This window comes from Apteryx rowi, unplaced genomic scaffold (assembly GCF_003343035.1).
Source record: "Apteryx rowi isolate R43461 unplaced genomic scaffold, aptRow1 scaffold_193, whole genome shotgun sequence".
NCBI lineage: Eukaryota > Metazoa > Chordata > Aves > Apterygiformes > Apterygidae > Apteryx > Apteryx rowi.
In genome coordinates this window covers 247,827-264,506 of record NW_020448230.1, presented here as the reverse complement: position 1 = coordinate 264,506, position 16,680 = coordinate 247,827, and the positions used below count along the sequence as shown (strand labels likewise).

The 16,680-nt window shown below is 36.1% G+C and overlaps 1 protein-coding gene across 1 annotated transcript in view; it reads right to left on the bottom strand.

Moving 5' to 3' along the window:
- Positions 1-5,171: 5,171 nt before the first annotated feature.
- MAP3K21 (mitogen-activated protein kinase kinase kinase 21) overlaps positions 5,172-16,680 on the bottom strand; it is a 43,409-nt gene continuing 31,900 nt past the window's right edge. Inside the window, exons 6-11 of the mRNA XM_026062790.1 lie at positions 15,224-15,346; positions 12,431-12,547; positions 11,739-11,889; positions 10,581-10,675; positions 7,951-8,736; positions 5,172-6,850 (exon numbers count right to left, since the gene is read on the bottom strand). Of these exons, the coding sequence (XP_025918575.1) occupies positions 6,426-6,850; positions 7,951-8,736; positions 10,581-10,675; positions 11,739-11,889; positions 12,431-12,547; positions 15,224-15,346 (1,697 nt within the window). The 3' untranslated portion in view covers positions 5,172-6,425. The remainder of the gene's footprint in view (positions 6,851-7,950; positions 8,737-10,580; positions 10,676-11,738; positions 11,890-12,430; positions 12,548-15,223; positions 15,347-16,680) is intronic.

The following is a 16,680-nucleotide window of genomic DNA, read 5'->3' as shown; positions in this document are numbered from 1 at the left end:
CTCTATTTGGCTCACATGCAGCTAGAAAGGGGTAGCACTGCCCACTCTTCTCCCCTCAAAACCCTGGAAGTCTTAAGAGGTTTTAAGGCAGAGTGGGAGAAAAATAAGCACCTAAGAGGATAGTTACAGGTAAGAGTCTCTCTTCTCTTTTAGTATCTACAAGCACATGATGGGCAACTAAAAATTGTGCCCTGACATACTGGAAGGCGTTCAGATTCCAGAATTCAGAAATATTTAAATAAAAGGGTCTTAGAGGCAATCTTCTCCTAAATATACTGTGTAATGCTTAGTAAAACTATAGAAAGAGTTCCACATGGCAGCTCTGCAGGCCTGAGAGAAGAATGTATTCTGTGGAAAGTCCCCCAAATTTGCCAAAGTGGTCATAGATAGTGGCCCCATGCTATGACACTCTTAATATGCCTTACATAGTCAGTTATCCAATGTCATATTATCATAGACAATATCTGTTCTTTAGACCTTTTAGCCAYAGATAATAACAGCACAGACATTTCTTTTAACGGTCCGATTCTATAAAACAATAGAATTTGCTTAACCCCAGAAGAGCAACCATGGTAAAAAAATCCTAAAAAAGCACCTAAAGTCTAAACTTTCAGTGGATCTAAATTGGCTAAGGTGCAATCAAAACTCTTAACTCCTAAGATAGCTAGAAGCGGACTTGACTATAGGGAATAGCAGCAGATATGGAAAAACCAGCTTCTCTATGATAAGACAAGGCTATTTTTTGGCCACAAATGTCTGTTCAGCAATTAGTTCTTGTGGGCAAACTAGGGTGCCCCAGCTGAGCAGGCTTGTTCTAGGCCCAAGAGCCAGCCATCAAACAGCTACATCACAAACAAGGACTCAAGGCATGAGTGATATTTCCATTTGTGAGAATAGATCCAGCAATGGGAGTAATTTCTGGGCATTTTACAGTGAGAAAAGCAGGTCTTTGGCTAATAGATTCACCACTGCCAGTTCTGTCTTAAACATTTCAGATGGTGCTCGCACTGAAGGAAATGCGCATTCATTTCTCTGATGATGGAATTGGGAGGGCATCTGACCGCTTCTGGTGGTCCACGGGAGTGCAGTCCTTTTTGGTGAATCTCCCACCTCTGGAGTTACCCTGTAAGACATTATCCATCACCTCCCTCTTAGGAACCATGCACTCAAAATAGCTGAAATCATTGGACAATATATGCAATGTCTTTGACTTACCTGGATTGCTGCCAGATACACCTAGTGTGTGATCCATCTGTTTCCTAGGATGACTGCCTCTCTTCGTGAGGCATGGGAAGAATCTTGCCTCCCTCCGACCATTAGCAACATTCATCAGGCAGAATAAGCGGCATCTAACACAAGCAATAAGCATCACTTTTGGTCTGGAAGGCAGGAGTGAGTAAAAAGGTTTTGTAAAATATTACTGCCTAATCCAGTCTTCCATAAAAGAGGTTTTAGAAACTTTGGAATTATTTAAGTCATTTGCAAAACAGCAAGGGGAATGAATAGTCCTATTCTTTCCATTTCCTCCTAGGTCCCACGTACGCAGACTCCCATATGATTTCAGAATGGCTGGCAAGCCCTCACAAGACTTGCTACTTATTAGTAGAGACTGCTATGTGAAACTGTGAGACTGATAGAGGGAAGACCTTAGCTAGGCATATGTGAACTCTTGGCATGGAGACAGGACAATGTAGCATTTAAGAAAATTCTCTGGCATCTAATGAACTCAGTGGAGTTACAGTATCTATGGCTGCATTACCTTTTCGGAGAACTGTTAACAACTCCCTGTTGAGAAGTTCATTGACGTGCCCTCCCCATCTCCCCTTTGGAAGACCACAGAGGAGACCAGAATATTCATGAATGCCTTCAGCACCTCAAGAGAACCAAGTTGTCAGACCCTGTAAATGCATATGTTATATGGTGGGAGTAAAGACGGATGTTCTTACGCCTACTGCAACGTTAAAAAAAAAAAAGAAAAGTTCTATTTTAACAGCATTGTACAGCATGAATCGCCATATTAATAACTCAAAGGAGTAAAACTGAATTTGATGTCTGACTGAAGTATTGTACCAGTTTGGTCACTCAAGTTGCATCAGTGAATCTGTTTTTAAAGAAAATTCCAAAGATTTTGAACAGATATAAGCTGTTAAATTTAAGAAGCACTGAACTCGGGCATCCTATTGCCTAATCTCAACTACCGAAGTACTGCACAAAAGTCTAGATACGAGAATAGCCATTACACCTTTTCTCTTTGAAATGGAAAAGAAAGCTTCAGAAAGTAATGGAAGAATAGCTATCATCTAAATCACTTAGGAAAAATATTTTACATGCCATGAATAAAATATGAAATGGTATTAACTAAAAGTTGCTTTAATGAAAAAGTAAATCTATCCTACTCACATAGCTCTGTGGATCTATCCTCCAGTCAATCAGAAGAAGCATTTCTTTTTGTTAAAAAAGCCATCCTATTAACTAGATAAATAGTTGAGGATACTAGATTTCTAATGGTATTGAGATGGTTAACTCAAATCTGGTTTGCTCATTTACACTTATGTTCAGGAAGAAATCCATTACAAACTTGCAAAGACTCTCTTGCCTTAATTTAAAAATCATTTTATTTAAAAACTGCAGTCTTTAGTATCCTTAAATCTACGTCAAAAAACGTACTAGAGAACTGCAGTTTCATTAGCTCTTCATACTGTATTGATTATGATAATCGGACTAATTATTTTAGTAAAAAGTGAGGTGGCTAGTGAGAGACGGGATCTTTTCCACTGTCACATTCTTGTGTGCAGATCTTAATATTGCATTATAACAACCTCTATTAAATGGCAAGTTGCAAAGGCAGTTTATTTTAATATTCTAACTGGGCTCAATACTGACATTTACCAGTCACATGAATATTTGTTATCTAACCAGTCTCACTGAATGCTCCATGCAGACATGTCTTTATAAGATTAGACATGTCTTTATAAGATTAGGCTTTGAATTCCACTGCACCATTAGAGTCTTCATTGCATCTTGCCTGTGGCTGCTGTACAAGTTGATACTTTCCCATCTCCTTACTCAAAGAGGGGCTAATAAGCCAGCAGCAAGATGGGGGCGGGGGGGAAGAGGGGAGGGAAGTTCATAAAAGAAAGTGTTAGAAAATATTAAAAGGAAAATCCTGGTTTCATGTGTCTCAGAAAACTAAAATATTTAATTCCTTAGCTGTATTCTTGATGCTGAATCAGACGCAGAATTTATTTACTGCCACTCCTCTACCTCCAAGATATCCAGCTACCATAGTAAAATCACCAGAAGAAATATTATGGTGACACAAGAGAAAGAACAAGCTTATACCATAATGTTTCTGCCCACACCGACTGCAATAAATTATAGGAATGTCCACATTACCATACTGAACGATTAATCTTAGAGCAACAATACATTCTAATGTTCCAGGAACAGGCTGTCCACAGTTCCTGGTTATTCCCTGGAGGACTCCTTTGTACAGTTTAAGAAAGCATTAAAATATCTTTTTCAAGAACAGCCAGGTCATTTTGCAACACAGTAGCTACAAAACATTTCTTTATTTTTTAAATTAAAAAAAAATTAAATCATCAGGTTTTGTAAAACAGCATGTCAAGTGTTTATCTTAATCTTTGTAGTGTAAGCACCTTCAGTTTTCTGCTAAGACAATCAACATAAATTATTATTTATCTGGTCAGACTGTTAACCTACACTGAAATAAATATACTTTTTACCAAGACAGACCACTTAATGCCTACCAAATTACCACACCTTTATAAAGAGTTTCTCTGGTGACAAGTGAATTACAGATTGTGAAACCATGATTTTACTAATTTTTCTTTTTCAATTTCAGTGAAGACTGGCCTACAATTCTAAACTAGGAAAAACAATGATAAAGCACTATAGACTATAGCTAAAAAAAGACTGCATCACAAAGAAAAATGTTTGAGATGGCTTACCTAACCTCTCTCAGAATGAGAGGTGGAGTACATACTCCTAAATCAGTTATAATGCACTGGGTTGGTCATAGCATATGTGCCATTTTTAAGCAAAATTATCCACTGAACATCAACAGATTTTTTTTTTTTTTAATAACAAGAGAGAGGATGAGCACTGATAAGTGAAAACAATATAGCCACAAGGGCTTTTTATGTTGACACTATTAATTACAAAACATAGGGTGCAAAATTCAACATTTATAATGATATAAACCTTAAAAGTACAGAACAGAAGTTTACAAGACAAAATTACTACAGCACCTGAGATTTTCCTGTAGAAAGCCAAATAGAGATACTTTCTTCAGAAACTGTAATACAGTCAACTCAATTTCTCTCAATATTGCATAGGAATAACTGATCCCAGAGGAGTTGAAATATACATAATGCTCCAAATTTTTAATTAAGCCTTAAAGATAAATCTGCTATCAAACTATACTTAAAATTTGATCCATGTGCATTACATAATTGACTATATTTTATGAGATCCCATCATATTAAAACCAGAATAGATATAATCTATTAAAGTGTTCTGATGAAATTAAAGTTTAAAGAAAAGTCAAAGAACACAGTATGCCACTTGAATCATGTTGACAATTAACTTGGATTACTGATGTAAAAACAGGTCTGAACAAAATTTTATAGCCTGCTATGCAGTCATTTAGCTTTTACAGAAAGCTAGTGGTTATGCATTCTGGTAAAAATAATACCTTAAGGAAATCCTTTTTCATTTCCATTTTGAGAGCTGGGAAGTTGCATTTTTCTGTCTTCTGTTCTGTGTGATTAAGACTTCATGATTTTGTAGGTCTAATTATCTGTCATCGTCAAGGTAACCAATGTACTGCATACCAGTCTTAGAAGAGAAACTTTCTTTTTAAATCCCTTGGCTTTGAAGCTTTAAGTAATTGTGTGTTCCACTTAACAACTGAAATCCCAAGACCTCAGAGCAAAGGAGAAACAGCATTTAAAACAAAGCTTTTAATAAAACACTGTTCTGATCGGAACGTAAAATTTTATTCTAACATTATATGATTTTATTTAAGAAGACTATTTAAGTGCCAAATGATATGAAAAATTACTAGTTCAAATACTGGAATTTAAGGGATGTCCCTTTAATTCTAGTAATACTTTCATCAGATAAAGTATACTATACATTTGGTTTTATTTAATCACTTAATTAGGTATATGATAAAAAAAAAAAAGTAACTATTAATTTTGTCAAGGTTAAGTGTCCCTTCCCCCACAATTAACTAACTTGGAATTTTCTGGAACCTTTTTAATCCCTGAAAAACAGTCAAGCATATCTGGTTTTGTCCTTTAATTCCTAAGTATGAATAACTGAGCACTCAGTAGCAACTTCAGGAAGAAAAGCTGTACAAGTTATAGTGAAAGAGTTTTAATATTAAATGTTTGCAGTTCTAAAATTTGAATGCAGTTAAATGCATTGTTGGCTCACTTAAAAACAAAAAAACACTCACCTTAAGACACTTCCTCAATACAAGGTGCAACAACAGAGTTAAAAACAAAAGAAAATGAAACAAAACAAAAAGGCAAACCCCTCTACCACAAACAAAAAATCCCAAACTGAGAATATTCCTTTCAGTGCAAACACTGTAGTCTTCAAAAAGTTAGAGTACAAATATTTACATTCCAGTGTATCCATACCTACAAGGAATGTTGTTTCACATGAGAAAGTATGTCAAATACCTTTAATCCAATCACAATACTATAGTTTACCCTCTCAAATTGATATCGTGGCTGAAACCTACATGTTTATATAGGCAGTATAATGTTCTGAAGAAACTAATGTACACAGTTGAAAAGTTCTCCCCAAAACCAAGGGCAAAGTCTGCAATCTCAATTGCTGGTCCTTAACCAATTTCAGTATCAAATGACAAAAAGTAACCAGCTACTTAGTATGGAGTGAAAAGAGCACTTCTGTACTGACATCTTAATCCCCTGTCCCCCCTCCCCAATTCTACAGGGCATAAAGAGGCTGGCTGCAGACAACTGCTTGTTATGCAAAACTCTCCCTGACTGAACACAGCCTTTCTGTATGTCATTCAGTTTTTCAGTGTGCAAAAGTTAAAGTTCTAGCAAAAAAATCCAAACCAAAAGAAAACATCTGTGATGCTCTGAAGGGAAGCAGACGTGTTATTTTAGTCATTTAAAATATGCTTGGCAAGTTCATCTAGAATACTATTTTTGCAGCATTGTGCTTTTAGAATTACTAGCTGGGATTCCAAGGAACACTTTAAGAAGGCACCTATTACACTTTCTTAATTAGCTGCCCATTTTAATAATTTTGGTACTATTTGTCACAGTACATTAGAAAACAGCAGCATGAAGCATTAGATGGACAAGAATTTTAGGTTTTGTTCTCCTTGAAAAAGCAAATGTTTCTAAAATGAAAGGCACTCAGGACAGAAACTCTCTCTCCAGTTCGTATATAGATGGCCGACAAGTTTTGCTCTTCATTCTACATAAAGGCACAGTACAGTCTCTATTTTGACCTTCTACATCAATATCAAGCAATGAGGGCATGTGGCAGTTAGTTCTTTCCTGAGTATCTGGTAAGAAGTTAACATTTGAACCTATATTGCCCTCTAAATACTCTGGGTCTTTAGAGTTTGGTTTAATAATACGTGGAAGAATCTGCCATGCATCAATTTTACTTCTAAGAGAAGAAGGTCGAGGCCTTGATATGATATTGACAGCTCTTTGTTTTTCAGGTGAAATACCACCGTGATTGCTTCTTTCTTGAACAGATGGAGAATGTAGAGTTCCGGTAACTGACAGCATTGGTAACTTGGGGACATCATTAGCTGAAGCAAATCCATTAGCTAGGGGAAAGGAAAGAGCAAAAAACGAGAAACACCTTAAACTGTGTAGCGTTTGGTTTTCTTTGTCATCTGTAAAAGTGGATTACCATAAATGTTAATGATTTTTTCATAAAAAAATTAAAAAGCTCATATATATTTGTGGGGAATCTCCTAAGGAAGGATCATCACTACTCAAATAACTCTTCTGCATCTATAATCTCTCTGTCAAAGAGCATGACAATTTATTTTTCATTGTTACAAAAGATACAGAGAGCATTAACCACACCGTAACTGGATGAAAATTAATTGTGGAATAAAGCCCCACAGATCTGATAAATTATTCAAATAATTTTAAGATATCATGAATTATAACATATGCATACAATATTGTAAAGAATATTACATTGAATCTGTTCTAGAACACCAGTATTAAAATTTAGAACTTCTGTTCTTTGCACAGTCATTAATCATGAACATACCATTTACATGGAAACCAGATTTAAAGACCWTTTTTTTCTGCTTCAATTTGTAGCAATAGCTTAGCTTAAAGATTCGTGGAGCATATGACATAACTCCTGGGTCAGGCAAGCAAATCAAAACTCACCAGACCTGTTTTTCTAGAAGTTAATAAATGGACAGGCTAAAATGATGCTAATTCACTCACCTGTATGGACTGTCAAACTGTATTAAACAAATGTATGTTTCTCTTGGGATCCTGAAGTCAACAAGCTACACTATGCATTCAGCTGACAATGTAGTTTTAATTTATTTTACTGATAATGCTAGTGTTGTATGTTTCACAAAAAAGCAGGTTCTCGCTGACGTGAATTGCTTGAAAAGTCTCATGAAACTTATTTTTGCAATATCTGAGAAAAATCAATATCTACTTAAAATGAACTTTCCTATACCCACATTGTAATAGGATACTATTTCCAACTGGTGCAGGTAACTTATTCTGGGTTCAGACACAGAGGACTTATCACATACCGTTATGGTGGCTCAGCTAACCCATGTGATAATGTAGCAAAGAACTTAGTGACTAACTAGTGAACAGTTATTGCTTCTAGATTTTCCATTTCTATACTAAAACCCCCCCACATTTGAAGTTCTTAAATACCCACCTGTGGTCTGAAAATTGTTCCCATCTGATAAGGTTCGTCTGTGACCCAACACACTTAACTTTGACAAAGAATAATTTGGCACATTTTGAGATACTTGTTTCAGACAAAGATTAAAAGGTTGATTCTTTAATGGTGTAGAAAATGTGTTAGCAGCCAGCTGTAACCTCTGTTCTCTCTTACTTTCAGAAGTTTCAGATGAAAAGTCATCAGTGGAACTACATGGATCACAATCACCAAGCATAGTGCTTACAAAAGCATCTTCATTGTCAGACTGAAGTAGGCATTTTGTGGAAATGGAAGGCATAGAAAGAAGATTCACAGTATTTGGAGCTGGATTTAGGGATGGAATACATGTTTCCTCTTTCTTGGACTGCAATCTTGTAGGGCTGGCACTCCTGCGAAATTTTGAAGCACGCTGAAATAGCCCATCACGCTTCTTCTTCTCATCCTTTGGCAAGAGTTCATCTGGACCTTGTGATTTGTTCAGTTCTCTAATATCCAAGCCCAGGGCAACAGACGCAAGGAGAACTGCACACCCATACAGCACTGAATCAGTCTTCTTTTTCTGCAGTGTTCTGCTCAGACTGTTTGTAGGCGTCATTTGAGGAGTACTATTTGTAGAACTAGCAGAGGTTCCTTCTTCAAAGCTTTCGTGTTCTACTATATTCTCTCCCTGATCATCTTTCCATAGAGGTAGATTAATATAGGCCTGATTCGGCAGCTTAACTGGCTTTGGTCTTTTGGTGTCCAAACCTTCAGGGAGAAGTCTCTTATCAGTACAGACACCTATAAAGTGTTACAGTATACTTTAAGATTGCAAACAAGCTATTTGTTATTACATGTCTACATACGTACATCCACTCACTTGCACATGTATTAATCTTGAAGATATACTGACTGCCCCCTTTAAATGCATTCAGAAGCTGAGAGACTCATATTGCAAGATTCAGAAACATTCTTAGCCTAAACCTTTTCTTGTTCTCTTGATAGTGCTTAAGATAGTAAAAACACTGCTTTGCTACAATTTCATCTTTTCAGCAACTCAAGAGCAGAATCTAATAGAAGCAACTTTCAGATCTAATCGAAGCAACTTTCAGATCTAATCTTCCTAAATATGTAAGCTAACTGTAAAAAAAAAAAAAAAAACCAAACAGGTGGGTTCTTCCCCTCCTATCCTCCAAATCTGAAAGACTGGTCTTTATTTGTAGGAAAGCACAAAGCATCTTCCAACTTTTATTTACTCAGCACAGTTAAAAAGCAGATACTGTGTTTTCATTTGCTGTGAAATCTCAGGATTTGCAACACTTTTGGTAGTGCTTTTTAAACAAGAGAAATATTTCTGTGTGTGGATTACAGTTAAGTAACATAATATACAGAAACTGCCAGATAGTCTCTGTAATACATTCTTCACAATATTTTCAATCAATTAAATTCAATTAATTCCAAAATCCAATGAGTTACTAGATTTTTTCTCAATAATTCACTGGGCAGTTTGAAGCGAATTTGACATTTCCCACCTAATGAGTGAAACTGACACTGCCCATCTAATGACGAACGAAATGGAAGGTGTAATTTGACTTGCATGCGTTATCCTGCTGTAAACTAATGAATACTACAGAAAATATATTTCAGTATTTAAATGCAAACATGTAGACTTGTAGAATCTTCTCTGTACATAGGGGTTTAGTAGTAGGCTAATAAATTTGTGAAACTGCTATTTATGAAGCCTTGATTGACAGCCCTAACACTATATATAAAGATGAAAATGCCTTTCTCCTGGGCAGGGGAGGGGGAGGAAAGGAGTGCCCAGGCAGCTTAGCCTTTCCTCTTCCAGCTAGCATAAATCTATAAGCTGCTGTGGACACCAAGTTATACCACAGTTCATTTCTATGACAGTTGTAACTTATTTTTTTCAGATAAAAATCTCTGCTAGAGAAAGTGGGTGCAAATATAAAACTATTATAAATGTTGTACAGCTACAGCACATTTAGAGTAACAGACACAGAAAGCAACATTTTGTTTATGTTATATTTACAGCTATTATGCTCCTGACCCTGAGAATATTAAGTATAATGTTCTTCCTTATGACTTACTTAACAATCCTGAAAAGCTGCCTAGACAACTTTAAGATTTGGAATCTAAATATCCCTTTTTCCGCCCTCTCCAAAATTGAGAGAGTAAGTCCCATTTTAAAAAACAGAGAACTAATATCTGGGAATATATTAGGCTTCTGGCTTACCCACTGACAATAAATTCATTAATGATCATTTTAAATGTCAAGCAAATTACTGATTTAATTACTTCTTTGCAGAAGAAATTAAAATGCTGTGCCTGCAGACCTCAAACAGATCAGCCTGTATCTCAAAAACTGGGAAAAATCTGTTTGTAGCACTGCTCACACACCATATAAGTTTCTTAGATGCTAACGATGAAAAGGTAAGGATTTTAACACTTAGTTTTTTATATGTAAGTTTTTGTTTTGTTTTGACAGACGAAAAGTATCCGTAGCAGGACAACATTTATGAGGTTTGTACAGCCCTTGAGAAACTTGAGCCATGCCGTTTATAACACTGGAGAGAGACTTAGTACCATTACATGACAACTTTCACTTTTTCAGAAGTAGCTCTTACCTTGGTCCACAAATAGTGAAGCTAAAGGAACACCCTTCTGATTTTTCATTAAAAGGGTTGACCAAGGGTTGCTGCCATCTGAAAGAGGTCTTATTCTGAAATAATGAGGATTATTTTGATATTACAGAGGATACCATGCTTATGTATGCTTTGACAGAAAATTACTAAAACATCTTTCTTTTTAAACCATAAACATGTAGCATATAAAACAGTATAGTTTTCCAAGGTAAGAAATGTTTTATATAGTATATTGCAGAATCATATGATTACATGCCGATACGTGCCTTATGATCTGGTATCTATTCTAAGATGGAAACTTCAGAACATAATGGCCTAAAAAGGCAGTCAGTGAAAAATTGGCCTTAACTACTTACTGAAGAACAAAAGTTGGTGGAAAACCTGGACATCAGGTTCACTGTCTCAAAGAAACACAATGAATACTGCATATTTATTAAACATGGTGACTTTCAAGCAAACAAAAATATCATCTAAGCCAGTTTAAATAGATGGTCTGGAACCAAATAATGCCACAAGTAAATTAGTGGATATCTCAAAAAAAAAAGTTTTAGAATTATATATGCTCGAAAAGACAGGAAAAAGGATCTCTTGTTTCAGAAAACTGCTAACCTCCTGTTTTTAGCAATCAGAAAAAATAACCTGAAAGTAACATTTTCCAACCGATTTTCAGAACTTTTTCACCCTGCGTTTGTCAGTGTGAATGATATTTCTGATGTGCATTGTGCTTCACATATGCTAAGTCAGTCACTCTTACTTAATAGTACTGGAAGTGCCCACTGGGGGCCATGCTTGAAGTTCCTCAAGTCAATCTGAGGAAGACCAAGAACGATAGGCCATGAATATCTTGTATGTCTCAGCAGTTCAGAATCCCAATAAGTCCTGAGTCTCAAAAACCAGAGATAAAGGGTAATAGACAGAGCCACAGAAACCTGAAGATAAGCAAACATTTTATCCTCAAGTCTATGTAGGGGAGCTATTCCTCATTAACAATAATTCCTAAATTAACAAATGCGTAGGACTGAGGAGTCTTAGCTATAACTATAGAGGCTGCAGAACCTCTCTCCCTCACTAACTAGGTTAGTGATTCAGTTACAAAGAACATTTAGTATTATCAAATGAATGAAAACGTAGTAGACATACTTGTCCTTACAATCTGCAYGATCCTTTGTTTGAACTGAACTTGGTCCCCACGTACAACCTCTCTTTTTAAAATTTCTCTTCACATCTTCAAATTCTTCCTGGTGGCAAGTTGTGTTTCTTCCCCAAGTTCTGTTGCTTTCATCTGAAGTTACTTTAAAAAAACAAACAAACAAAAAACCTCCCACATTAATAGTACTTCTAAAGACAACATATTTTTGACAGAACAGCTTTGTCCAATGCAAAACCATTCTGACAGTACACAGAGACAAGTAAAAAAAAGTTGAGATTATTTTCCCTCACAATAAGAATCACCACACAAACTGCACTGATCCAAAAAGACAGCAAGCAAGAAAAATAATTTGTGAGCTGACAAGAGACCCAAATTAAGGACAAAGCAGCACAACGATCTTATTTTCCATGCTTACTTTAACCTTAACCTTGCATTTAGTAATTCAGACAAGTGAATTAGACTGAGCACTTAAATCCTGATGAAGAAAGTATATGTTATGGAACAACTGTATCAAATTAAATGGAATATCCAATTCTGACAATGATTAACATATTCTTTTTCATTACACTAAAACAAGAATAGACACTTAAAATTTTGATTTCATTAAATGCTTAGTCTGTCACTTCAGCTCAACTATCAAATCAAAAAGAACCAGCACCCTTGAAACATAACGAAATCTTGCCTTTTTTCATAACCCCACTGGGAAGTTCATATTCACTTGTGATATCTACATCTTGCTGGTACACATATATACTGTTTCTTCGGCCATTAGTTGTGTGTGTATCTGTTTTGGAAATCACTGAAGAAAAATTAAAAGAATGTAGTAGAGATCTTAGTCAAGCTGGTTTCCCTTCTTATACTTTTAGCTTTGGGACGTAAAAGCCAGACTTTGAAAGGCACAAAGCATTTTTTGATAGACAGCTTTTCCTGTAGGGTTTACAGGGTCCTCTTTCTAGGAACAGACTCAGGCAAGTGGATGTTTGTATGTGATCAACAAACTGAAGAAGTAGTTCGCTATCAACTTAGCATGGTTACAGCTACGATGGAAAGACACAACAGAAAAACAACTTAGCTTGTTAACAACATGATAAATAAGGTAATTGTTCTACCTGTCAACTGTCTTGCCTCTCCTGCACTGCACCGCACTCTCCTCCTCCCTCACTGTACACCTTTTCACTGGCGCAGCTTGCTTTGTAGTATAACATATTACTTGCCTTCTTCAAACTCTCATATTCCAAACAGTTTCAGGACCTATGGAGTATGCATCTTACTGGTTTCCTGCCTGTCTTTAAGACAGCTTTAAAACAGCCTTCAAAACCAGCTGAATTAGGTTTTATGACAAGATTTAAAATTAACTAGATTTTTTTTTTTTAATTTTAAAGAACATTTAGATTTAGAAGTTAGAACCACTCATAGCAAAGTGAAGTGATCAAGTAACCAATTGTTAGGTATGCCTGTTCAAATCATGTATATTTGAGTAACTCTTCCTGAAACAAAGACATTTTGAAGTTAAATCAAGATAAAACATTATTGTGGGAAAGAGAATTTATTTTACACAGGTGCAGATGGGTGTGGAAGCTAAACTGTTTCAGCTAGATATGCCTGAGAGATCTGATAAGCTTTTAGGTCAAGCCTAGAGATCCAAACTCAAAAACAGAAGAGTACTTTTAAAGAACAGCCTTTTTGTTGTCCTGTATGTTTCAGTCCTGTATGTTTCAGTCCTACAAATTCAGATGCCTGCTCAAAGGAAAAAAAAAACAAAAAAACAAAAAAAACCCCTTCAGTTAGAACTTAGCACACATGCAAGGATTTAGAGTGCCATGACTATGACTTACACAGAAATTAAAAAAACATTCTCAGTTTTTCAGAATCATGCCAATACCTGACACTTGCTTCACTTCCAAGCATTTCCATACAGAGCAATGAGAAACAAAGGTAAAGGACGGCAGCTTATTTGTTTGTAACTATGATATTTCAGAAAGGAAAACAAGAGCTATTTCTTTCTTGTCTGAAGTAAAAAACAAACAAACAAACACCCCTACCCCCCGCAAAACAAAGCGTGCAGTCACAACAGTGTGTGTGTGGGGGGGCATTATCAACACAGCTTCTGTATCAGCCAACATTCTGCAAAAGATTTTCCTTTTATAATTTTCCTTGGATCTCAAGTTTCCATTAAGAAAAGCAAGATAGGTTTATCCAACTCTCTCCTTTACCCACAACATACCGGTAGGAATGATCTTGGTCCAGGGAACTGTATCAGTTACAGTTCAAACAAATACTTGAGTTACAATTGCCAGAAAAACACACCACTTCACCTGTAGTCACTAATTAATGAAAAGGATTTCGTAAAGCAGACATACCGCAAAGGAGATGAGAGAACTTGTTTCTATCAAGTTTTAAACAAAGTTTCAGGATGGTGCCAGAATTTCTTAAGTTAGCTACGGAACAGCATGCAGAAAGAAACCACGCACTCCGATTCCCCCTCTCCTTATTCACATTCGCTAAGATACAGGCCAGATTCTGAAGTAATCTTCTTCAGAGGTGGACTACTCTGGCACCAGAGGACAGTCACAATTCATTAGTGATCTGCTGGAACAGGTTCCACTGATTTCATAGAGAGAGCAGCCTTTGGGTTTTTCATCCCTTGTAGCACTACATCCTGAATATGGATAACTGAACAATCCACTTTGCACAAAAGATCAGACAGTATAAAAGCAACCGGTGAAACCTGTAGGAGCCTTTTTTCCCCATCACTGCATACATCATTCCCAAATATGAACGTGGGCTTCGCTATAACAATATGATCAGTTTTATTCCATATTCATAAATGCTACCTCCACTCCACTAGCATAAACACATCTTCTCTTCTGGCACCAGTATACATGGAATAATGTAGACCTGCAAGTGTATGCCCAATTTGCAAACAGGGGAAAGAAACAAAAAACAAACAAAAATCCCAAAGCAAACTGTCTTTATTTCCATCTGGCTTTGTACTTGCTTACTAATTGTTTCTCTTGTTCTGAGCAAGCCAAGTTGTTGGCTGATTCTTCTGTCTTTCCAGCTTATACCACTGCCTCATTCTCTGACTCTTTCTGACAGTCCACAGCTGATTTATCAACTTTAATAAAAACTCATTTTCCATCTTACAGGGGTTCTAAACTTGACCCTTTACCTTTTACCATTATAAATTGATTCTTCACTGCTTTATCCAAGTCAGTTTGCATATGATTTCCTGAAGTTAAGGAAGGATATGATTTAATACATTCCCAATAATTTTGAAATAATTACTGGAAAGTAATTAACATTTTAGCAAGATTATCTCTCCTAACTTTTACAACTTGTTGTTTGAGCAAACAAATTAAGGAGCCTGGAAATCAAACAGAAATCTATCCGGAATTTGATACTACCAGTGTTTCAGTGATTCTGTACAGAACAAACAATCTCTATTAAACAAACTGAAATGGCGGAAACTTACACTGTATAGCTCGAAGGCGAGGAATTATTGTGGGGCTGCTTGAGGGACTAGAGCTGTTACTGTTTAAACTCCTCCTCTTATCCAGATTGGGGGATGCCTGCACTGTTATTTTGTGCTGGAAATCTATGAGAGAGAGTAAAACAAAACAGTTTTAACATTCTAAATAAAGAATATTCAGATTATACTGCTGTATTCCTTAAACCAGCTAAAGCTATATAATGAATAAGACTTGATAGTGCAAGAGATTTTTATATTAGCAACACTGACGCATGTTGATCATTAATGTAATAATCAGTTTAGATTGTAAGTCAAACTGGTATGATTTCACAGCTCCATGGACACTATATGATAGGTTTACAGTGACACCAAGAAAAGCAGCTAGGTTGTCCAACTGGAGCCAAACTGAGGCATGTCCACATTGCATGCCAATATTCAGTCCTGTTGGTTGTCACAGGSGGAAGGAAAGGCTAAACAGATACAGTAATATATCATCTCAAATCAACCAATATTCAACCAGCATTTCAAAATTTAATTTCAGATCATTTCAAATGATCTTTAGGCAAAGGTTTAGATCTGACTGTGCTTATATTGATGTTAGATGCACTACACTTTGCACTAAATAGTCAGGGAATAGCAGTCTTCAGGGCAATTGGTTTTGCCTTTTTTATATGTATTTCATATACAATGTAAAAAATAGCACTGACAAAGAAGTAAAATCTATCAAAGTGTCAGAAAAACAAGATGCTGAACTACAGCATTACATATATGCCTCTCTAACCCCTATCAACTGTGCAATTAGATTGTATGTTATTCTTAAAACAGACCTGTCAGAAGGACGAGTTCATCTGGATAGTTCTCGAAAACAGAGCTAAGTGGTATTCTAGATAAAATTATTGATTTTATCACTTTTCCAAGCTAAACATTGGCAGATCCAGGAAACAAAAGATCAAACATTTAATTTAAAGCTTGTGATCCAATATAGACTAATATCTGCAGATAAGTTTTGAAGAGGCTAACATGTTTTATTTGTGAGGCTGCAGTGTGACTGTTTCTGTAATTTTTTTTTTTTTAAGTAAGGAAAAATAAACTTATTTTGCTAGCGCTGAAACAGTACGCTAAATATTACCACATTCTTTGCCCCTTTCAAATGCTCAGATAGCTATGATTGGTTGGAATTTTGTTAGTGCGGCATTAAGGTCTTACTGCATTAGTAATAAGCTGAGACTTCACGTGGAAACCACTGAAAGGAAATCCATCAACCACAGGATGCTAGTACCCTTGTGAAGGCTTTCCAATTATTTGCATAACCCTTGAGTTTCCACAGTGCCATCTAGTGACAGCATTAATAAAGTTCCACTAAAACTGCCACTAACACTAAAACAAACTAATCTTCTACAGACACAAACCTGCTTTGCAAAGGCAGGATTTTAATGTGTCCCTGGGTGGAATTAAATGCT